This window comes from Lipophrys pholis (assembly GCF_963383615.2).
Source record: "Lipophrys pholis genome assembly, chromosome: 13".
Classification (NCBI taxonomy): Eukaryota; Metazoa; Chordata; class Actinopteri; order Blenniiformes; family Blenniidae; genus Lipophrys; species Lipophrys pholis.
The window spans coordinates 4,880,388-4,904,202 of record NC_137632.1 but is presented as its reverse complement, the minus strand read 5'-3'; the positions used below and the strand labels follow the sequence as shown (position 1 = coordinate 4,904,202).

General features: G+C 40.1%; 2 protein-coding genes across 2 annotated transcripts; one reads left to right on the top strand and one right to left on the bottom strand.

The window, feature by feature from the left end:
• Positions 1 to 17: 17 nt before the first annotated feature.
• On the bottom strand, positions 18 to 8,394 carry mfsd9 (major facilitator superfamily domain containing 9). Its single transcript, XM_080478651.1, has 6 exons — positions 8,250 to 8,394; positions 6,926 to 7,013; positions 5,326 to 5,369; positions 4,284 to 4,413; positions 2,914 to 3,123; positions 18 to 1,776 (listed from the first exon to the last, which is right to left on the bottom strand). The coding sequence occupies exons 1-6, from the start codon at positions 8,334 to 8,336 to the stop codon at positions 911 to 913; spliced, it is 1,425 nt and encodes a 474-aa protein (XP_080334777.1). The 5' UTR covers positions 8,337 to 8,394; the 3' UTR covers positions 18 to 910.
• A 2,952-nt stretch (positions 8,395 to 11,346) lies between these two features.
• Positions 11,347 to 17,293, top strand: tmem182a (transmembrane protein 182a). The gene is made up of 5 exons (XM_080479120.1): positions 11,347 to 11,831; positions 13,196 to 13,319; positions 14,740 to 14,838; positions 14,931 to 15,068; positions 16,009 to 17,293. Exons 1-5 carry the CDS (start codon positions 11,673 to 11,675, stop codon positions 16,233 to 16,235), a joined length of 747 nt encoding a protein of 248 aa, XP_080335246.1. The 5' UTR covers positions 11,347 to 11,672; the 3' UTR covers positions 16,236 to 17,293.
• The last annotated feature ends 6,522 nt before the right edge of the window (positions 17,294 to 23,815 follow it).

The window sequence follows — 23,815 nt, the reverse complement described above, 5'->3', positions numbered from 1 at the left end:
AACACACACTCAAAAATAAAAACAGTTTCTTTTAATCCTTTTTGGGATTTTAGTTAGCAGGTACGTTTAAGGATTTGGGTCATTACAGCAATACAACAAACACTTTTCTTCTTTTCAAAGTGATATTTGAGTCCACAGAAAATTGGATGGCTCAAAATATAAAAAAAACAAACCAAAAAAACATTCAAAATGTTCCTCTCTTCAGAGGATATAACAAATATCACAGACACGAAAAACGAAGAATACATTCACTCATACCACCATTCGAATTTCTCTATTTCTGTTACATTATGAGAAGAAATAACTGGCGCTCGCTGAGGTAAAACGTATGAGACTCTTGTGTCCACTCCAAACACAACAGTAATAGTCGGGGAATTTAATCCCCCACTGGTTTCATCGTTTTTATTTTTAAATGTCTGAAGTACTCAGAGCCTCGATTCTAGAAGAACCCTTTTATCTTCTCGTATATTAGTGTAGCAGTAGAAGTTATTGCAGTGAACCATCCATCAGCAGGGCATCAGACCATCTAGTGGTTACACAAATTCATTGAAAAGCAAAGTCTACACGTTTTCCAGTCAAGTACTATGTGCTGATGGCTTATATGTTTGTCTGGTCTAACGACAGCATTTTGAGAAGCACATCAAACTTTGCAGGTCTGTCTTCACCTGAAAGTTGCACTTGGTTTTCAGTTTGGCTTTCCCTGAGAGGAGGAGCGCAGTGCTGGCGGTGAGGCGCTACCTTCACCTCGTTACGTCTTCGCATGGACAGGTACGTGTGTCGAAGGCTTCAAGAGGAAACGCTGTTCTCACAATGAGTCTGCCTCTCATCAGAACTGCAGGCCTCCGGCAAATAAGAGCATTTCTTCGATTGGAAGATTTGCAATGATTTTCACCAATTTAAAAGTGTGACGTTATTGTAAGAGTTTGGCGGCCTTCTTCACCCCTCTCCTTTCCCATTTGGGGATTCTGACAAGCAGCAGAGCCACAGCTGCGAGAGCCAGCACTACACCCAGACTGGGTGGGCCACAGGGGCTGAACTCCTGGGCCAGACCAGAGAGGAGAGGCGCCAGGACTCGACCCACAGCCGTGACTGACTGGCCGGCTCCAATCAGTGTCCCGCTGGCTTGGACGCCTCCCCGCTGCAGCTCCAGGTCTGTGATACATGTCCGACCAATAGTGGTAGAAATGGCAAAGAAGGTGGAGGTGAGCAGCACCTGCCACACAGAGGGCCCCGCAGCGTAGAGGAAAATGAGTGAGCAGGTGAGCACTGTGGAGTGAAGCAGCAAGGCTGGCATGTTGTTTCCGTACAGCTGGGTCACGGGCCCCACGAGGAACCCAGCCAGGGCCCCCAGGGTGCTGCTGTAGCTGATCAGGTAACCCGTCACCTTTGGTTTGAGGGAGAAACGCTCCTCCATGGCCAGAGAGAAGTTGCTGTAGTATAGCATGATGGCTATGGCCATGAGGAGACGCACGAGGAAAAGGTCCCACATGTCAGAGGAGGCCACCATGTGGATTTTGGAGCCCACAGAGGAGAGTTGTCTCCAGACAGGCTGGAGCAGAGACACCTCCCTCCAACTGAGACCACCGCGGGGCTTTTCAGGAAACCCAGAGTCTGGTTGAGTGTCTGCTGTCAGCACAGGGTGGTGGCAGTCTGCCCGAGAGCCATTGTGTGCAGACTGACTGAAGTGCTTGTCATGACAACCTTGACTCGTGTTGTTGCTGTTGGTGTCATTACTGTAGGACAGTGTCTCGCTCCACGGCAGCAGCCACACCAGCCCTGAAATATGACATACGCACAGATGAAGTGAGGAAATAAAGTGTTGGTGGGTGGGCTATATAAGGTGGAAATTCAGCATTTAGTCTTTAAAGTTAAATCACAAAATATGAGCGAGTGTAATGATTTAAGTGAGTTAGATCACAAAACCGAGGCTCTTTTAGGACATTGCCGCTCTGCAGTGGTTAGCATTTATGAAAAGTGTTCCAAGTCAGGAGGTTAATCAGGTCCTTCAGACCTTTACTGATGCATGATGAGAGGAAGGTCTGACTCATGTTGGGTCTGATGTTGGGCCACACAATAACAGCCAGGTGTTCATACTCTTATGGCTGAGTTGACAACACTATCAGATTTTTTTTACTTTTTTTTTTTTTTTTTTTACCTCTCCTTACCTGCTATTTTCCATTTTTCATTTAAGCATGGGGCGCTGCGCACGCTGGCTGCCCCGGTGTATTTCGTTGTACCGTACAATGACAATAAAGGAACTTTGAACTATGAATTGTTTTGGGAGAGGGGTGCTAAACCTGAACCCTCCTCTGGTCCACTTATCCCACCATGAGGGGGACGGGTAAGATATCTCTCCAGGTTGTAACCTTTGGATTACTAAAAATGTACATAATAATATATATTTTTGTTAATGGGTGTTGAGATTCACAGACAATACAGTACACTTGTTGTTGTGAGCTAATTAAAGTATTTTACTTTAACAATGTATCAATCTTTATATCTAGCCCGGAACTGATGAACCTGTAACATTTATAGTTTTTGAATTTAAAATATTTCATAACGTTGACACTTACACAGGGCTCAACATGAACTTTGTTGCTCACTGGCCATTGTGGCAAGTGGATTTCCAAGTTACTAGCCAATCAACAGTTTTACTAGCCAGATCTTTTTTTTACTATGAAACAAGGTTATATACATTACAATGCACATTTAACCTGTCCTTGAATTGTTAATTATTGCAATGAAAATATTACCACTCTATAGTAGCGTTCCCATTAGCCAATAAGAAGGTGAATATGTAATCAATCTGCATCTAGAGCTCTGCACTTACACTATACCTGCTTCTAAAGATGTGTGTTAATTTGACCACAACCTTTTCCTTTAAATCACGACTTCTCGATATTTTCAACCCACCAGCGTTAATAAGGAAGATGACAGCGCAAGTAAATGAGGAGGTGTAGAAGCCTCCTTCATGTTCGGTGAGGTATCCCCCCACCACGGGACCCAGGATGAAGCCTACGCTGGAGGCGGCATTAAAGTGCCCCATCACCAGGGGGCGCTCCGACTCCGACACCAGGTCGGACAGCAGGGCCCTGCAGATGGACAGCGAGTGTTTGAACAGCCCTGAAACAGAAAACAAGTCGCCAGTGAGGAAGTGACGGACTTTCTGTGCTCATGTCATCAAGATAAAGGTAATTCTGAGATATAGGCTTTAGATCAGGAAACCTTCAAGGAGGCTCATCAACTCTGTCTAGGAAACTATCAACAACAGTAATCATCTGGCCACAAATGAATGGAGTACAGGTATTTAGTCAAAGTATATCTTCCAAATAAATTCATCATGTTAGTATTTTTTTTTCTGATTTAAAACTAAAACTACCAAAACATTTAGATATTGATTCATGAAAATAGTTTTTCAGCACAGACGAAGTTAGAAATCCGGTCTATTGAGGATCAATGTAAAGTTTGTGTAAAATGTAGCGGTGATGACAGAGTAAGTTTAACCACCGTATCAGTATACCCCGAATTGTTATATTCTGCTGGTATGAGCAAAACTAACAAAGATTAAAGAAAAATGAAAAAAGCAGGATTGCATTTATATTCATACAATCTGGAACAAAGAATAAAAATATACTTTCAACTTCGTTTAAAACATAGTTAAAATCTTTGGTTATAATTGTTGCTGAATGATTCGATTTTAATTTGTTTGACATAATCTACCTCAACCTCAACCTCAACTTACCTTTTTTAATAGTGTAATATACCATAATATCATATAGATACAACTACATACCAGTTATCTTAAGAATCTACTTTTATATTACAATATACCATTGCAATTTACATATGTAATTACTTTTATTTCTTCATAAAGCACTGTGTTTGCCCTGGTGATGAATAACTAAATTTGCCTTGCCGCAATACAATCTTGGACCACTAGATGTCACTGTATGACTGAAGCCACTGAATGGCAAGTACAGAACTATTTACTAATGCCGTGGTGCGCATGTGCACTAGCTGCGTTTCCGCCAGCATTTCCAGAACGGGTTGTTTTCACCCGTTCACATGACGACAGAGCATTTTCAAAAAGGTTAAACCTTGAGAGACGTTTTTAAAAAGTTGCATTTTCAGAACACAACAATTCCGTTTTCCCTTTATGTGAAAACGGAATTGCCATGTAAGCAAGGCCCCGAGAGCACACTGGATTACACCTCTTGGATCAGGAGTCACCACCCCCGGCACTGAGGCATTGATGCATGTTTTCGTGCAGCTGCACGACTTACCCACAGGAATCCGTGCGAGGACAAACAAAGCGATGCTGGTGGACATCCCCAGGAGGCCGTAGCCCAGAGCGCTGAGCAGCAAGCAGGCCAGCAGGGAGTCCCGCCGCCCCACCACATCACTCCAGCTGCCCTGCCAATCACACAGGAGGAAGGACACGTCACGTAATCTGATGCTGAAGTAGTGACAAATCTGAACAAATGGAGAGAAAGAGATAAGTCCAGTCCTCTAACAGAAGAGATACTACAATCACTTGCCAGTGTTTTGGATTGACGTGACTGTTAATCTGAAAGATCAGATGACTCAAAGAACGATCAGATCCCAGAACTTTCTGCACCGAGCGGCTCAAGTTGTTCCACAAGCCTTTATTAGATTCTCGCTCTTTCTCACACATACATGCAAGTAACCATCTGATGAAATAATGAAGTTAGAACCAATTGAGTTTACTGTGTTCCGAATGTTGCTTGGTGGGATTACCATAGTCACCCGGCTGTTCACACATCCCTACATTCATCAGGATTCAGCGGGTCCGCATACAGGACCCAACAGATGACTCCTTATCCGTTTAATTTGTCGCATGACCCCTGAGAATTCAACCAATTCCAGGAGCTCGGTCAGTAAAGGGACAGCAAAGAATGTTATGCTGACTTTGTTTTTTTGACAGGAGTTTTTGCAAAAAAAAAAAAAAGGATTTTATTTTTAGAAGTGCCAGCGAGCAGTTTGTCTGCTCATGACACAAAGTCTCCAGTGTCTTTTCAAGGGTGTTGGTCAACGATTATAAAATAAATCAATTTCCGAAATAAATGGTGGACTTTACCGAAGAGGAGCAGCTTATGTCTGAGAGAATGTGTGCGTGTGTGTGTGTGTGTGTGTGTGTGTGTGTGTGTGTGTGTGTGTGTGTGAGAACTGGGCTGCAGTGCGTGACCACAATCAACCTAAAACTGCCAGTGTTCATTGTTTTTGTGGAATGCAACCGTTCACAAACGGCATGTCTTCTTCAGCAGGAGTGAAGAACGAAGACGAGGAAACAAAGCTGATACTTACAACTATTGTGCTTGAGAAGAGCTGCAAGATCCCATATGTGGATCCTGCAAGAGAAAACATTGTTTAGGTTCACTTTGTACAGGTAACAGACAGAAAACGCTTTAGTGGCTGCTCCAAGCCGGCGAAGCTGAGATTAACAAACTCGAATGACGAAAACCTTTGCTGTCATTGTGTGGGAGTAATATCAAATCATTTGTCACTTTTAGCGATGAATGAATGAATGGTGGCAGCATGGCGCAAATAAGAGCAAAGAGGCTGTTGTAAACTCTATTACTAATCCATTCATCTTCTATATTGTTTCATTCAATGTACAGGCACGGGAGGGCTGGAGCCCGGCTGACTTTGAGCGAAGTCAGAATACATTCATTCATTCATTTTCTCCTGCTTATCCATTTCCGTGTGGCGGGGGTGTCAGTCTGAGCACCGTCACCCTGATCACATTGCACCAATTAAGAACCTTCCTGCGGGTGGTGAGCCCACGGGAAGGTGGCGCCTGGCGTGGGACACGAACCCTCTACCCTGAGAATGCAAGTCTCATGCTCTACCAACTGAGGTAGTCAGAATACAATCTGGGTAAATTACCAGTCCATGCCGATATAGAGTTCCTAACAATGACGTAGGATTTTCAACCCATGCCTGCACAGGGAGGAAATGCTAACTCAGCACAGAAAGACCTCAAACTAAATCTCAAACCAGGAATTTCTGCATCTCTACTGTGGGCAAATCAATGATAAGCTCCTTCAAGTCATAACTGCCACTTTGTTAGGTGCATATTTACAATCTGATCCAGCTCAACAGCTTTGTCATAAACTCTGTACATACAAAGATGAATACTTTTGTTTGAGACTATAGTAGAAATTAGAGTTGAATTACATTTTGATTTAAATGTGTTATTTTTGCTTGTTTAATGAATTGATGGCTGTTCAGTAGTTTGTTCATCAGTTCAAAATCTGCCTTCCAGGTGATCAGAAAGAGAGATGAACTTTCCTCATGAGTGAACTGGTCGATGCTTTAAGAGTTTGGGGGAAGTTCAGGATCTGTTGTGCCGGCCTGATAAGTCTTAGAAGAACCTGCTTATCTGCAGCAGTGTAACTTGCATACCACACTGAGATGAGGAGAGTGAGTATATTCTCATCTGTATTTATTATCATGAGTATATCATTACAGCTACAAAACTACTGCAACTAAAGCAAAGGACAATAAACCAATGTTGAGTTGAACTTTAACATAGTTCAGCAGGACATGTGCAACTTTGAACGAAAGCAAATAAATTTGGGACATCAACTAATCTTTTAGTATTTTCCCATTATCCCTCCAAATATACAGTACTGCGGCCCCAACAGCAGCGGCAAACTACAAGAAAAAAAACAGGAACATTTAGAAATTTCAATTATTGTTCCAAATTATCAACCTGTTTTTTGGCAAATGTGTAACTGAAATGGCTTAAGAGCCGTGGCCGTGTGAGATGAGGGTGCTCATCCTTTTGTTTTGTTTATTTTGATTATGCAAACCTGTAGTTTTACTGGTTGTTGTTGACGTTTTAGGCAGTTTTCCAGCTTGTTGCCAACATAACATGACCAGATAATATGACACAACTTACCCACAATACCAGCCACAGTGGGACTCGCCCCAAGTGCCTTCACATGGTGGCTGAGCAGTGGAATGATCATGCTCACTCCAAACAGGTCCTACACAGAACACATGATGGGAATGTAAACAAGGAGAAGGACTGAACATCATCCAAAAGGTTAGACAAGTGTAAATCTAACTTTTATTTGTTCAGCAGAGGCTCTCTGAGAAGATACACACAGAAAAAAAGCCCCTGCTCATTCTGTTTGCGCACGTTGCTGAGATGAACTCCAGCCAAATACTTGATTGAAGCCACACAGCAGCTCATACAGTGTTCTCTCACAGCCCATTACAGGAATTGCTGAGACTTCAAGGGCACTTATGTCCTTGTACAAGAAAAAAACCTAAACAACAACAACAAAGGCTGACTGGATTCTTTATGAGTCGAAGTTCGATGACTATTTGACAAGCTATGCAGACTGCAAGTCAGCTCTTAAACGTCACTCATATTTCATACAACACAGGCCACCACCCATCAAATCCGGTATATCAACTATCCCTTAACATATCTTCAGTGTGAAATAAAGAATTCCACATATTCAACAATATCTTATAGACATTAGTCAACGTAGAAAGGGTCAAAAACTTATTTTAATATCTAACTTTACACATGAGTATTGTGAGAAGGAACATAACTGTAGTGTTGAGTTTGCTTTAGTCTTGCAGAGTGGATTTCTGATCTTTTGAGCACATTTTCTGATATGTAATGAAGGTTATATTTTGAAACTGTTTCAGCAGGTCTGTGGCATCTGCTGATATGAAAGATGTAAGTCAACATTTACAATCTATGAACACATTGAAAAAGCTAATATGAAACTTTAAGTGTATTACAAGTGATGAGTGGCACAGAGTGGATGGATGGATGATGGATGGATGGATAACTAGATAGATGTGTTTTATGTTGTTACAGTTCCAATAAAGCAATTACATAAAACTTTTTTCATCCCTTTGTTCGGGTACCTCAGGGAAATTGTGAAAAAAATATCCCCCTTCTCCCTCTCCCTCTCTCTGAATGATGAAATGAGTCAGTAAGTCGATATGCACATAATAGAAAACATTTTAAAGCAATCAATAAATGACTTGAATAAAAAAAATACACAGATGACTACACAATGATAATATCCCAAATATAAACAATAATCTATAGTTTAAACATGAAGGGGTATGGTGAAATGCTTTTTGTAAGCATATCAATCTGTGTTTCAGTATAACATGCACCATCCCTGGATGACAGCCTGACTACACACACAGTAAACATGTCAGTCAGCAGCGCCGAGTCTCCGTCAGTAACTCACCATGAAGCCCACCACGTACACACATTGTATGATCCTCGCGCGTCCTCGGGGTCTCGGGATTAAAGTGCTACATGTGTGTTTGTTCATCCTCGCGCTGCGGCCACTGGGATACAGTCCGGGCGGAAGCGCTGCTCCGCTCTACTGTACATGATCCACACAGGAAACAACAAACGTCCCGGCGGTGGATTCATGTCACAAGGTCTGCACACACGAAGGAGTTTTATCCCTCCTTCGAATCATGACGGCGCGAAAAGTGACGGATTTGACAAGAAAAACAACAACTTTGTGTTCATTGCTGAGATTGACTCGGATTTTGCTTGATTTATTGGGCGTCGAACACCGTGTTGTTTAACCAGACACCCCCACGTCTGTGGTTGGAGATGGTATCGCCCATGATGTCACAGACCGGACAGATGATCGCATTAAAACAAAACAATAACCCCTGCTACTTATTAATGGTATAGACATTTTTTATCATTCATGTAATAATAAACATATAACAAACACTTTTCTTGTTAAGATATATATACAAATTTATACTTATCCAATTTTTTAGAAATTGAAAATAAATGTATCTTTTGTAACTTAATTGTTGTTATTCGGCTAAAATTGAGAATTATATACTGTGTAAAAATAAAAACAATGATGAAAATTGATTGTAGAAGTATAATTGTATATTATGATTACAAAAATAAAGGCATAGAATTCATAGTGAATTTAATAATTCCAATTGGAAAATTCCACATTCACAAATGCAGACTGGCAAAGGTAAACTCAAATTTGGTTAACTTTAATATTGAATTTAAATAACACATTAAAACACCGAGTAACATAAACACACAAAAAAGGAATAAAACAGCCGAGATGTTTAAAGAACTATTCCAAAAAAATAATGGAACCTTTTGCTTCCCCAGTCCTTTTTGTATCTTTAATATACTTTTCTTGTTAATAAAAATTGTCATCATTGTTTGTTTTGTTTTAATTAAAAGCTTTATATTTAGCTGTTTTAGACCTTAAGATTATATGAATGTATTATTTGTGAGCACTGTCTGTTAGAGGTGTTTGTTTTTGTTGTGTTTGGTGCATGATTGTACTGTTTGGATGTTGGTCTTTGTGCGTAAAGTTCTTAAAAAAAAACCCCAAAACAATAATTATTTTAAAGTTATTGTTTTCAAAACAAAAAGAGAACATCTTTGAAAATAAATATATCTTCGTGTCTTTCACGTGTTTTGACAGATTTTTTAAAAAACTGGATCTAGACATCTGAGTCCTATATTCTTGTATACCTATATAAACAATTGCAACAAAACATTCCATCGAAAAAGTAATAAATGGCTTTCATTAGTCTCGTCACCTCGGTATAAATCACATTTATTTTACATTCTTGTCACTTGCCTACCACCTACTGGAGTGTAAAGAGTATTACAACAACCCTCATGGAAAGACTTAATCCTGAAGGATTAAATTATATTCCTGACACTTTTAAAAGTTATTCCAAAACATTTGTGACTTAGTAGAAATACACAAATATCACATCTTATCTAAATACAATACAATACAATACAATACAATACAATACAATACAATACAATACAATACAATACAATACAATACAATACAATACAATACAATACAAATAAACAAACAAAGAAGCAACCAAACAAACAACAACCTGTGAGAATGTCAATTGACCTGAGAATAAGCACCTTGAACTGACATATATTTCTTCTTATATGGTCTGGTAGCTCTATGTGACAAAATAGCAAGCACAGGTTTGACATTGTTGTATGACCAAAGGAAAAACTAAAGCTTACGGAAGCACATTTCAATATTTATTCATTTTCTGCAAGTAATCCATCCATGCACCCTCCCATAGGGCTCGGTCTGAGAGACACACAGCCACATGTAAACATTCCCACTCACAGGCAATTTAGAGTCAAAAATCAAGGTAACAAAGATGTCTGTTGATCATGGGAGGTCGATGGAACATCCAGAGAAAACCTGTGTACGCAAAGGGAGAACTTACAATGTCAGCGCATCAGACGGGGGAATTCCCTTTGTGAGATGACGGCGCAAATAACCACAACAATGTGCTGCCCTTACAAAGGAACCACAAATACTAAAAGATTCTGAAAATAAATTCTAAGGATGTCCAACCATCTCCCTGGGAGAGACATAAATGCAGACATTTCTGAATCTAGAAACTTTGAATCTACGTAACGGGCACAGTGTAGAATTTATGTTAAAAGCATGACGAGGAAGTCAGGAAACCTCCCACCTGCAACGTCTGACTCTAAAGAGTGTATTAATCAGGTGATAATGCCTTACAACCAGATGAGCAACACACACACACACACACACACACACACACACACACACACACACACACACACACACACACACACACACACACACACACACACTGGTAGTGAATGTGTGGATGGTGCCTGCGGTCGCAGGAGTGTGTAAATTAGCTAACGTCCACATGAGAGTTCACTGCCAAATGTTCCTCTTAGACGCGAACACACCCGAAGTTTTCCTCAACTCGGGCTGACATAGATTTACAATAAGACTAAACCACCTATAAACCTAATGACAATCCTGATTAAACCTAAATGACACACAAAAATAAAAACGTGTATTTAAGCCATCAATGTTAATGATAATAAAGCCTCACGGCATTTTTTTTTTTTGTTGTTTTAAATAATGCCTAAACACTTTCGTAATGGCCAAAGAATTATATTCTGTATTTATCTTCATATTCTTTAAAGTGGTTTTATGAGCTGGTTTCCTCTCTGAGAATGCTGTTTATTAAAGTCAGTATGTCTGATACAAGTTCTGTCTGCCGATTGTTACAGGGAAAACAACCCTTCCAGGCTCATCGCTTTCTTTATGGGAAATTACTCCACCAGCTGTGCCGGCGGGCCAAAGGTTTGTTTGAGGCTGTGGTGGGGTGCTTTGCTGCTCTGCTGTCCTTTCAGTCTCACCCTGCCCTGGCATTCCCGTCCAGACGCTGGGTGTCCAGTTGCCACCGGTTATTTCTGCGTTGATCCCCTCCCTTCACACTCCGCATGCTCCACACGTTCTGCTCCACAGTGGAGTGGAGCAGCCGCCTTCAATCAGACACCAAAAATAGCCCAGGGGGGTAAAGTGGGCTGGGCTGGATGAAGACCTCCAGTGAAGAGGGGAGTCCAAAGGAGTCATGTGTGCAACTTTGTCCTCCCATAACACAGAGAGAGAGACATGAGGAGAGCTGAGATTCAGTGACCCAACAGAATCTTGGTGGATAGAGACATAACCCAGTCTCTCCTGGTGGATGTTACACAGAGTTGACTGTTCCTCACATGTTCATGGTGCATCTGGAGGAGGACATCTGACTGAACGTGGACATCCAGTAGCCGAGTGACTGGTCAACCGTGGACCATGAAGCTCAGCGTGGCGTTGTTTTTCGCAGGGCTCTTCGGGGCTTTGGCAGCTGTGTTCATCCTCCTCTCTTTTGGGACTGACTACTGGCTGCTGGCTTCAGAGAGCTGCCGCCCAAATCCCACCGAATCTCCTGGCCAGGGTGGGGTCACCATAGAGGTGGGTGTTGGACGTAAACCTCAGACTGAAGATACAGTCAGATGCTGTTTTGATTAGATTAGATTATCAGATGCGTTTTTATAACGTAAAACATTCAGACTTAAAACTATTACAATTTTACTGAATGTTGGCTCAAAGGAAGAAACAATCCTAGGAATCCGATGACTTTATTCTATTTAACCTATAAATAGTGTGTCACGCTGTTGCAATTCATACAATCCCAAACACTGATATCATTTATTATCAAAGGAAAGTTGCTGGCGTTTGAAAATAGACACAAAGCTGCTTGTTCTCTTTTGGAAGCAGCGATCAGTTGCTTCAATCACTCTTTCAGTAGATGATCTGCAGAGCTGGGAGGTTTCCCTGTAGGACCCTGTCGTGTAATCAGACCCTGTATAATGTAGCGTGTGTGCAGCTATGTGGTGATTGAGACGTAGTATAAAACCATGTGACCCTCTGTCAAAAATACAAATACCAGCACACACAGTGGTATGAAACCATATTAAATATCACCTACTAGAACATACTTGTCTGAGTGGGCAGCGATACTGAAGCCAAGATGATCACACCTCTGTGAAACCAATGCAATACTATATTTATATTCGGAAAGGAAAGCGATGCCATCGTTGTCTTACTACTTATGAAAGTCTGTTTTTACAACACTGTGGTTATCAGCAGTTGGATGGAATTTCCTAGTTTTCTAGATTTGTTGTCCGCCCCAGACAAACCAACGAAGATAATGTTTGCTGTGTTGTGACCACCCAGATGTTTTTGCAGGATCTAAAAACCCAGGTTTAGAACCCGTGTAGTACTGATAAAACTATGTCTTGAATGCTTTAAAATGTTTGTGATAAAACACAAAAGTGTTATTGTCACATGCTGTCTGGGTTACACTTGATGGACGTGGCCCAGATGGCCAGCTCGATCTCCCACCGGGAAACACTGGAACCTCAAGCTGCTCCCGATGGTGCCTGAGCACCTCGGTGTGTGAGACGGACCGTGAACCGCTGAATGTGACCGCTCATGCAAAAGCCCGTCTGTGTTTTACAAGCGATTTAGGGTGTGTTTTCTCCACGCGTGCAGAAATCTCAATATGGCTTGAGAGTGAGAACGTCCCCGACCTGCATGCTCACCTGACACCAAACTACACCAGCTTGAGGTTAAAAGGCGCTCGCTCAGCTCGACCTTTGGCCCGATTTAACAGCTGCTTGGTGACGCCGAGGCAGCTGTTCACCTGCCTCACATCATCCTGAAACATCTCACGGAGATGTCATTTGCATCAACTGAAAAGATGCAGAGTTATAGATTAAAAGCATATCATGTCCTCAGCTTTTTCTAAAATCTGAATTTGATCCTTATCCCAGCGCGGAGATGCGTCGGTCCAGGAAGGCGTCAGCGATGTCACCCTGTACCATGAAGGCTTCTTCTGGAGGTGCTCGTTTGGAGGCGACATGGCTGATGAAAACCTTCTGTGGAAGCTCTGGTTCAGTGAGTGAGACGCACCATATTGTTTGCACACGACACTGACTCTGCTTGGGTGCATAAACCCACATGTTAAAGGTTATCCACAGTCACTTAGCAGAAAGAAATGTTGTGCATGTATTTCTTTGTTTATTATCTTTGGTCTTCTTTAGACTCCTTAGAGGCCAAACTTCATGTGAGTCATCGAAGAAACTTTAATAATTGAAGCACAAACAGTTTTTTTTAAGATGGTAAAAGACAGTCCTGTTTAAAAAAATCCTATCAGCGACAAAGCAAGAGATTTTCTCTCATATGTCATGAGTTTTTTCTATTCTGTGTCTTCAAAATCTCTAAGTGAAGGAACGTGCACTGTTTTCTGCTGCAGAAAAATTTCACTAGATGTTGTTCTTATTACATAGGATCATCCATTCAGCATCCCTGCAGAGGCAGGATAAGTTCTGGGCAATTTGGGTGTCAATCATGAGGATAAGTCAACATTTAACCTGAAATATTTGGACTGTTTGGAAAAAGTGAGAACCTGGAGAAAGCCTGGACATCCACTACACCACTAAGAAGGTTATAGAATATGTCAAAATTTGATGTGTGTGGTAATAAAACTCTAAATTTAAATATGCTTTTAATGACACTTCCACTACAGCAAAAGGATTAGGGTAAAACCAGCTTTTAATATGTTTCTATTCCCGGTTCTCTAAAGCAAGAAACGTCCTTTCTTCCAATGGTCTGCTGCTCCAGATAAACCCACACAGATAAATAACAGTGCTGCTAAGTGAATCGCAGGTTCGGATTAGCTGCGGAAACAGTGCGACAGTTTCAAGGCTGCACCATGTGATGTTATTCTGGCTCGTTGTCAGGTGATCGGGCTTCATTTACTTTCTGATGGGGACTTTGAATGGTGGGTCATTGTCAGGAACAGCCTCAAGAAAAGACAAGACCTTGTGAGGGTCTGAGGAATTTCACATGCTGGAAGAGAAAAGTGCAGAGGGGATAATAACGTTATATAAAAACACACATCAGAGAACAAGTGCATCATACTGTGTAGCTCCATCACTAGTTTAGCCTGTAAGAGACTCACAAACAGTGAAAGTATAGATCTAGGAGGAGTAATAAAAACACTGTTGTTAAATTCAAAGTTTGCTATAGGTTTGAAGTGAAAAGTGACTTTTTCTACTGAGTCTGATTTATGTAATTTCTTTACATAATTATTGACTTTATATCTATATCAGGTATTTTGCAGTTTTTCAAGTGTTTTGGTTAATTTTGTTCCAAAAAGACACCAAAATATGTTTTATGTCTTGTCCCCAAATTGTATTTGTAAATGCCGTCATCATTTCATCAAGTGTGTATCGTTTAGAAGAAATATATATATATATCAGTACTAGTTCACATCCTCCTCTGAATATCATGATTGTATCCTTTGTCTCTGCAGCAAATCAGCCTCACTCTAAAGTGTGCATGCCCGCCTACCTTTTCCCTTTTCCCGTGTCTCACCAAACCCACAACAGCACCGAGTACGACTCTGCCATCAGTGAGTGTTTATTTATTCATACAGCCATTACATTTGGTTCCACAATCCAACAGAGCTGTTAAATCAGCTGTAAAAATGTCGGCGTTGTTCAGTTTACAGAGGCTTCTGGAGCGTCTTCATGCTCATTGGCGTCGTGGCTGTAGCACTCGGTGGGTTCTTCGTCATCTGTGCGGCTCCGTTTGCCAGCCACCGCCTGTATAAAGCAGGAGGTGGTCTCTTCCTGACATCTGGTGAGTAAAATCCGTTTTTGAAAAGAATTCAATCCAATTCAATTCAATTCAATTCACCCAGTGCCAATTACAACACATCGATCTCAAGTTTGTGATATAAAAGATGAAAAAAGTAGTGGTGCAGGTGTGAGTGTACGGTACATCAGGGACGTACGTTCAGGCAAGGCCTCATCTGATATGATAAATAGTAGAAAAACAAAACAAATCCTTAAATCAAAGATATCTTAATATATGGCAATGTGTGCTACAAATCTAATTGACACACTCCCAAACAAAAACACACACCTTCACATACAGTATTTCCTGAACAAAGTGAGGCAGGTGTAAGTCTCCTTTCAGGTTTTTGGACTCCAAAACAAACCTGTCTCTCACTGTGCTTATACCAATTTTTATTTCAGTCTATTTCTTGCATGTTAATAAGACTGACATTAAAACACAAGTAAAAAGCAGGAGCTGAGGAAATGTGTAGCTTTGACTCATTGTCGGAGGCAGTTCTGTCCTGGGCACGCAGGGTTTTCTTTATTTATCAAGGTAAGATCATGAATGAACAGATTGAAATAGTCTTATGGTTGAGTGCGATGGAATATTAGATAATCCATTAAAAAATGATATTAAAAATGTTCTAGTATTCACTGGTAAATAGTATATGATTACAAAAGAAAAAATAAAGCGGTTGTTTATTCTTAACACTTTATGGCAGATTAGACTGAAGTAACAGTGACTTTGTTTTTCATGTTTTCACGTCATGTTTTGTTTTCAAAGCCAGATTCACAGTGACAGACTCACCTAGAGAGCCGCATCACCTCCTCGAATAACCCATGTAGACACATCTCAGTCCAGTGGTTAACTGTTTATTCCGATTTGTCCGTGTGAAACAAATGAGGGTGGATTTCACGAGTGACGGTCCCGTCTAACACGCTGCTCTCCTCCTCGTCTTCAGGTCTTTTCCTGCTGTGCGTGGTGGTGATGTACGTGCTGTGGCTGCAGGTTCTGGATGTGGTTGACGTCTACATCGAGCACCAGCGCTCCACACTGTGTCCAAACTTCCAGCTCTCCTTCAGCTATGGTCTGTCGTTCATGTTCGCCCCTGTGGGCATCTTCTTTTGCTTCCTCGCCGGCCTCCTCTTCCTCCTGATAGGCCGAACCGTCCGGATTCACTACAACTGATCTCCGTCTGCAGAAGTTTTTTTTTTTTTTTTTTTAACACAATTTTCTTTTGTCTGCCGTACAACAACAGGACTGCAGATTCAGTTTGGCAGCTCTGTGGTAAAAATGACCCGAGAAGCTTGAACACTTTGATGTAGAATAATTCAGGAAACTCTGAAAACAGCCCAGATTAAATATGATTAAACCTGTGGTACACGCTTTGATTCAACTCTGGTGCATCAGTGTTTTTGAGTGTTTATAAAGGTTAATTTTTAACAACAAGCACATTTTAATGACTATGATGAAAACCAATATATAGTTGCTTTGGGAATCTGAGTTAGAAGTATTACGATGGGAGCGAACAGGTTGGACTGTTTGTCAAAATACTTGCTGGGTACTGTGAAAACTCTCAATGACAGCTGGACAGTATATGTGCGTCATCTGAATTTAAACTGTGTTGTCAATGTTCCTCACTAAAAAGAAACATGTAAACCAATGCAACAGCGTGACTTATTGTAGTGTTTTAAAGAGTTTTTGATCTGTGGTGGCACCTTGGAAGAGCTGAGTTATTTTGAGTGCACAAAAACAACAATATGAATGTTATATATGATCAATTTATGACTCATTTTAATCAAATAATATATCTATGATAAAACAAGTGTCTTTTCTGTATTATTGTTTATGTACATATCCTGAAAATGTATAGATTTCAGGTCATTTTGTTGCGGTTTGACTGGATCCATGGTTGAACGAGTCACGTTTTATGGTAATTATGTTTGACTTTTGATGTTTGACTTGTCAGTCCATCTTCTCCTGAAGTTGTGAGGTGTGACGTGAGAGTGTGACAAAATATCATGTCTGGCAAATATATGTTTTTTTGGTGGCGTTTGCAAAACAAATGTAAAAGTGAAAGCTTTATTGTACAGAATAAATTCATTTGACATTGCAGGAACTCAACCCAACTTTATTTCTATGTTACCACTGCTGAGAACAAAGGGGTGTACATACAGATATAGTTAATACAGGTAGGTTTTGTCCTTCTGAATCCACGAACAAAATTAAAATGAACCTTTTATCGGACACATCTGTTATAACTTATTCACAATCAACACATTAATATCCTGAAAACCTGGCAGTACAAAGGATGAGACAGTTGAATTGTGAAATCTTTATTTGGACATCCAGTGAGAATTTTATTCAATCCAGGGATTTTTTTCACAGCAACAATATGCAAAATAGGATTTTTGGTCTATTTTGCACTTTCCAAATGATTTGTTTACATTTAATCCAGTCATTTATTGTTTGTCTCTACATACTAGTCACATATTCTTCATCCTCTATATAAATGACATCTGCCAAGTTTCTAACATTTTGAAATCAGCTTTATATGCAGATGACACAAGTTTTTTTTTTTTTTTTTTTTTTGACGAGGAACTAATACGGGAACTATTGAAGACAATAACTGCAGATATGCATAAATTAAATAAATGGTTTGACAGGAATAAATCCCCATCACCAAAACTAAACTGGTGCTATTTGGGAATTGTCAGAGGATATCTAATGCAATAATACAGATAAATGGGATTGGCATTGTAAAAGGTCATGAAATCAAATACATTTTTGGGATCATACTGACCTGGATGAAAAAAAAAAAAACAAACATGTGCAAAACAAACGGAAGCATTTCAATATAAGACAAAACACTTTCTGGACCACAATTCACTCCACATTATCTTCTGTTCCCTCATGTTTGAATTACTGTTCAGAGATTTGGAGCAATATCTACAAATGTACACGACATTCACTGTCTACGCAGCAATAATTAAAAAAAAGGGCTATAGGGATCATTCACAGAGAACACACAATTCCACAAATCCACATTTACGAAAGTCAAAATCAATAAAATCCACTGATCTGGTTAATTTTCAACAGCACAAATCATGTATTACCATCAAATAACCTACTCCCAGGAAACATTCAGAAACGGTATGTTTTTGCATTTTAATATCTAATAAGCTTATACTTCTTCCCACTCGTTTGAAGCATGTTAAGTTTTCATTTTCTTTGTATTCATTGTTTCGTTTTTATTTATGTTTGAAATAAAAATCAAACAAACAAAAATATTACAAAACTAAAAGAACTCAAAGTTTGAAGTATTTCAATGAGTATATGCCTTATATCAATTCTATATTCAATAAAAATGCACAAGAAAATACGTTGTTTTCATTTATGTGGCACATTGTTTAAATCGATGATAAAATGTCTCACGTCCAATCTTGAGCAAGTTACTGAGAATAAGGTCACTTCTTAAAAAATAAAAAAGTTTAGTTACTAGTTACTAAAACTGCTTAGAATTTATCATTTGGAAAGGTACTGACTGAGCTGTCTGCACTGTGTGGGTCATTTGTTGTGTGAGTTATTTGTGAAGTCAGTTGCTTTAATGCACGTGCTCAGCTGCGCGTTCAGGGGCGGCAAAGGACACACCTGTTAGCAGCCATACAGAACTCCTCATAACACCAACAATTAATGACGATGGCGAGAGGAAGAAGCAACAAAACAGCTTAAATAAACTACCAGCTTGCAGACAGCAGCAGACAAACATCATTAAGGTGAGATCATGTTTATTTATGACCATGAAAGCATCTTGCTCCCTTGTTCTTTATAGCGAAGAGAAAGCCAACTGCTAGTTAACTTTTACATATAAAAATACAAATACAAAAGTAAGGAAACACGTGTGAACTTAAGTAGTTATAAGTAAGTTTTTGTTTTCATAAGATTTCACCCACATTATTCCCTCAAATTAAAGATGTTTAAAGAAATTCTGGATTTTCCTGTTTGTCACATTATGTCATATTTACTCTCCATTACACCTACAACAAATTCAGTAATCAAAATGTTTTTTGTTGTTGTTTTTTTTTTTTAAACTTATTTATTGTTTTGACCTCCAATTATTTATTTTCTTTCATCAAGATTTATATTCAGGATCACCAGGACCCTTATTTCTGAGGAGACGTCACAGACTAATGCACAACAAAACTATCAGTAAATAAGTGTACAGCTATATGTGATAAAAGTCAATTTGACTACATTCTTCTTTATTTATCTCAGGAGTTTGTGTGGCTGTCTTCATTTAAACATCATCTAGTGTGTTAAGTGGTTAGATTAGTCAAAGTAAAGCAGTAATGATCCTGGTTCTAACCTGCACCCTAGAATTTGCATGTTCTCCCTGTACATGCATGGATTTCGCCCTCAAACCAAAGATATGCCTGTTTGGTTAATCAGTGACTATAAATGTGCTTGAAGCTTTGGCCACATCCTTCCATCCCTCCCCTTTATTTTCTCGACCACTTCATCCAGGGGGGCCGGAGTCTTGTTGGAGGCTGGCCACACCCAGGACAGTCTATCACAGAGCGAATACACAGAGACACACACTCACATCTTGTCTGGATATTGAAGTGTAGAGTAAGGATGGATGAATAATGGGGGGAAAAAAATAATAGAAGAAATACCACAAGATGGCACTGCTGCCTCACTTGGTTCACACATCAACTCACACCCTGAAAGGCAGAAATCTCATTTTGCTTATCTTGAGTCTATGTGGAGTGTATGTGGCGTTATGCATTTAATCACAACTTCAGAGGTAGGATCTGTAGATGAAAGAATTCGCACCTTGGCTGACAGACGGATGGTAATTTCACTCATGAATGGAGCATTTGATCAGGATCTGAATGGACTCCTGTGTTGATTTTCACGTGTCTGCATCAACTCTGTGCCTTTTTAAGATTTATAATGTACTTATCATACATAGGGAAATGCATCTGTGCTTTGCCTCAGAATGCAGGAGGAGAGTGACACAATGTAAGGTATTGATTATTCCCTGAGATTAACTCGGCCTTCATAGAGGACTCTTAATGAGCGAGACTCACACTTCCAAAATTTCAGATATTCTGAAGGAGCGTCCTCACACTGAGCTGCAGCGGCTTCGGCACGGCCAAATGAAACGCTGCACAGAGGCAAACCAATGCAGGTCTGGGAAGGAGGCCTCATAGGTGGGCCGACGCTAATAAATTGTGAGATAAGATCGAAGGATTTGTCCTGTTTGAGTCAGGAGCGGCCTTTTCAGCCAGGCCTCCCCGAGGAAAGAGAGTTCTTATCTGGTGGACTTCCTGGTTTAAATGAAATCCTAATAAGATAAAAAAAAAAAAATGTTTAATCATTTCTCTATCCATATCCAAGTGAGAGTGTGTGACGACAAGGAATGGAGAGAGAGAGAGTGAGAGAGAGAGAGAGGGAGAGAGAGAGAAAGAGAGAGAGAGAGAGAGAGAGAGAGAGAGAGAGGGAGAGAGAGGTTCACTGCAGGTGTGGAGCAGGCTCCCTCCAGCTGAAGCCGGGCCTTGCAGTCAGTAATGTCATCAGAGTGGGAGTCCCAGCTGAATTCTGCACTGTTCTGCATGATTGCCCATGATAATTGTGTGTTGATAGGGAGCGCCGGAGATGGAGTATAATTTCCACCGAGAGATTCCTAAACAAATACCTGTGCTCAGCAGAGGAATGGAGTGCAGCAGGAGGTGAGGAGGAGAATAGCGGATGAGGGGAGATAGAGGATGAGAGGGTAACACTTTCAGAGAGTGATGAGGAGGAGGAGGAGGAGGAGGAGGAGGAGGAGGAGGAGGAGGAGGAGGAGGGAGAGAAGGAATCGCTCGTCCTGGATGTCCAGTACGTAAGCCCACTAAAGGCAAAGACTGCATTTTAAAGTGATAGGGTAAATTTAAAGTCATGACAGAGCCGAATAAACCTCTTAAAAAAATCTAAACACATGGAAAATAAAACCACTGAATTCAGTTAATTTCTAGATAGAATTTTTTATTTTTACTGTAATTCCCCATAACATGCATTGTGAGCTTATGTGCACTTTTCCTCTACACTAAATAAGTTAGACGGAGCAACGTCCTGCACGTCCACCCACATCTTAAAGCTGAATCTATTGAGAAAAGAAAATCCTCCATGAACGTGGAAGCAGCCTCCAAAGTCTGAATATACGTCTCTTTGCATTGTGAAGCTCGAACATAACAGTCGGGAGCGTTTAGTGAAACACAAGTCTGAGTGGAGAAGACCTCTTGATGCAAAAATACACAGTCAAAAAAAGATTTAATGGAGATTTAAAGGACGTAGCCGGAGTAGAAAGTTGAGTTTCTGGTTGGTTGAGGGTTCTGAAAATATTCTTTCAGATTGTATGACCGCTGAATCAAATGCTGTTTCAAGGTCTGAAGTTGGACATTAATTGGTCTATATGCGCTGCAACGAAAAGGCCAGAAACTTAAAATATAACAATATTCAAATAAAGATCATGTAGATAATTGTATTTCATTCAAGAAAATATAGATTTTGGTTTTCTTTTTTGTCGTCTCTGAAACGTTGTCTATTATTATTATTATTATTATTATTATTATTATTATTATTATTATTATTATTATTATTATTATTATTATTATTATTATTATTAATTAGCAGTAGCTGCTTCAATAAAATAAATCTCAGTCAGATAAAACTATCAGACTTACAATTAAGTTATAGACTCATATGTTGATCTATAATGAAGATGTTGGTCCTAAAATAATGACCCACAACTCTGACATATTTAATTCTTTTTAATAGTTTAGACAATTCAAACACAGACAAGGAAAAGTAAGAACATCCTCACACGATTTCCATTTCAGGATGAATAATGTGACGATGTGGAGTTTCGGTGTGGCGGTTTGAGCGAGCGGCAGGTGGATGCTGTGTCTTATTTAAACCTCTGACATTTAGGCTTTGCTGGTCCTTTTGTTACTGAAGTGTGTGGCGTCATCACGCCAAAATGTAAAGAGCTCTCGAGGGCCTCCAGAAGAAAGGCTGCGAATACCTTTAATCTCTGAAAGAGATTGAAAGACTCTCTAAATGATTTGAAATAAAATAGCCCACTGTAAAAAAGACTTGCATTCCCCCAAAAAGCTGCAGTTTTGCCTGGGACAGCCTGTCCAAGCGAATCCACAGCCTCCATATACATGATTTGAATACATCTTAAGCACACTTTCAGAGAAGATCAAATGTTTTGTTCTCCAAAGAGGAAAAAAAACCCCCAAAAAACAACCTTTTTTCCTGAGTTTTTGCCTCCTGTTTTACATACCTGTGTGTTGTTTGAGTGAAAGGGATGAAAAAGAAGCAGAGAAACACGGCGAAAGATGCTGAGATGTTTCAGTCGTCTGGTCAAGGAAGGAAGCAAAGTTCAGCCCTCAGTCAACACTGGTATATTTAACCTTGAGGGAGGTTTGAGTTAATTGGAAAACACTCTTTGCCTGAGCGCTCTCACCTCATGGCACGTAGTGTAGTTATCATAGCTTATCTTCCAAATGTATCATAATCCCGCATGACATGCAAGTCGGATTTCATTTAAATCTGATTACTTTCAACTCTCAGAAAAAGCAAAGTATTTGAATTGCATGAACAATATGGCAAGTCATATTACACGCTGCTTTCCTCTTTAGAGATAGTTTTACATAATTTCCCATTCGTTTTGAAATAATGAATAGACAATGGGATGTATAATTGTGAGAATTTACAATTCAGAGGGCTACGTCGTATAATCACCATGCATTATTCAGAGAGCTGAGCACATAGGTCACCGGTGGCAGTGGCACAAAAAAAGTAACTCAGGTCGTCAAACAAACAGTCGAGAATCTACACATTTGCTGCCGCGCGTCTTGAAACGTTAAACAAAATCTCTTTGATGAGGCAACATATTTCTTAAAGATCATGGAGGAGATGGGAAAAAAAAAAATAAAAGTACAAGCACTGCATCCAATTATCTATAAGTCTCATATAATATATTTTACAGCAGTGAAAAACTCAGTTTGAATGAAGTCTGCAAGTTCAGAGGAGCTCAGTGATGTGTAAAGAGGCACTGGCAGGACAGAAATGGTTATTACATTGTTGGCCAGTGAAAGCAACACCTGTACTGAGTGGATCCTTTCTGCCCCTCTCACATCCTATGGCCCCACACCTCAGTTTGTGCATATAAATGACATTCCAAAGTGTGTATGGAAAGCCCTTGTTCATACGCAAGGTCTCTTGTTTCAAAGGCATGCTAATGTCTTTCACAGTGAAACTCCTCTCAGCAGCTCTCTTTTAACTGCCAGAGCAACTGTGTAGGTGATGATTGGGACTCTTCAGCCATCTTTCCTCCTGAATATTCATACCTTCTTAATGGCACATATGAAGCCGCAAATCCTAATCTCGGAGTGAAACGGTTGGAAAAACCCACACCCAATCAGAATCATCTCAGAAACTTCAGTCTTTTTTCTTTTTTTTTTTTATTATTTAAATTTTTTCTAACTTTCCCGTTGAACTTTGCTGCCTGTTAACGGTTCGATAAACTGTAAAAATCCTCAAATTGTTCACAAGACCAGTTCACAAGATCCGTACTGTGTTAACACTCATTACCTATATAGTTCTCACTTTTTCCAGACTTTCCTGACGATTGCTGTGTTTCAGCGCGGAGTAAGTCGGCTCTGTATTTGGGGTTAGCTTCCCCTCGAGCAATTAATTAATGCTACAGTACAAGC

What these genes read in the sequence shown, in the direction of transcription:
- tmem182a (XM_080479120.1), top strand. Translation starts at nt 11,673, where the DNA reads ATGAAGCTCAGCGTGGCGTTGTTTTTCGCAGGGCTCTTCGGGGCTTTG. An exon ending in CGAGTACGACTCTGCCATCA is followed by an intron (nt 14,839 to 14,930) that starts GTGAGTGTTTAT and finishes GGCGTTGTTCAG; the next exon opens with TTTACAGAGGCTTCTGGAGC. An exon ending in TGGTCTCTTCCTGACATCTG is followed by an intron (nt 15,069 to 16,008) that starts GTGAGTAAAATC and finishes CCTCGTCTTCAG; the next exon opens with GTCTTTTCCTGCTGTGCGTG.
- mfsd9 (XM_080478651.1), bottom strand. Translation starts at nt 8,336, where the DNA reads ATGAACAAACACACATGTAGCACTTTAATCCCGAGACCCCGAGGACGC. An exon ending in TGTACGTGGTGGGCTTCATG is followed by an intron (nt 7,014 to 8,249) that starts GTGAGTTACTGA and finishes TGTTCTGTGTAG; the next exon opens with GACCTGTTTGGAGTGAGCAT. An exon ending in CACTGTGGCTGGTATTGTGG is followed by an intron (nt 5,370 to 6,925) that starts GTAAGTTGTGTC and finishes TTTCTCTTGCAG; the next exon opens with GATCCACATATGGGATCTTG.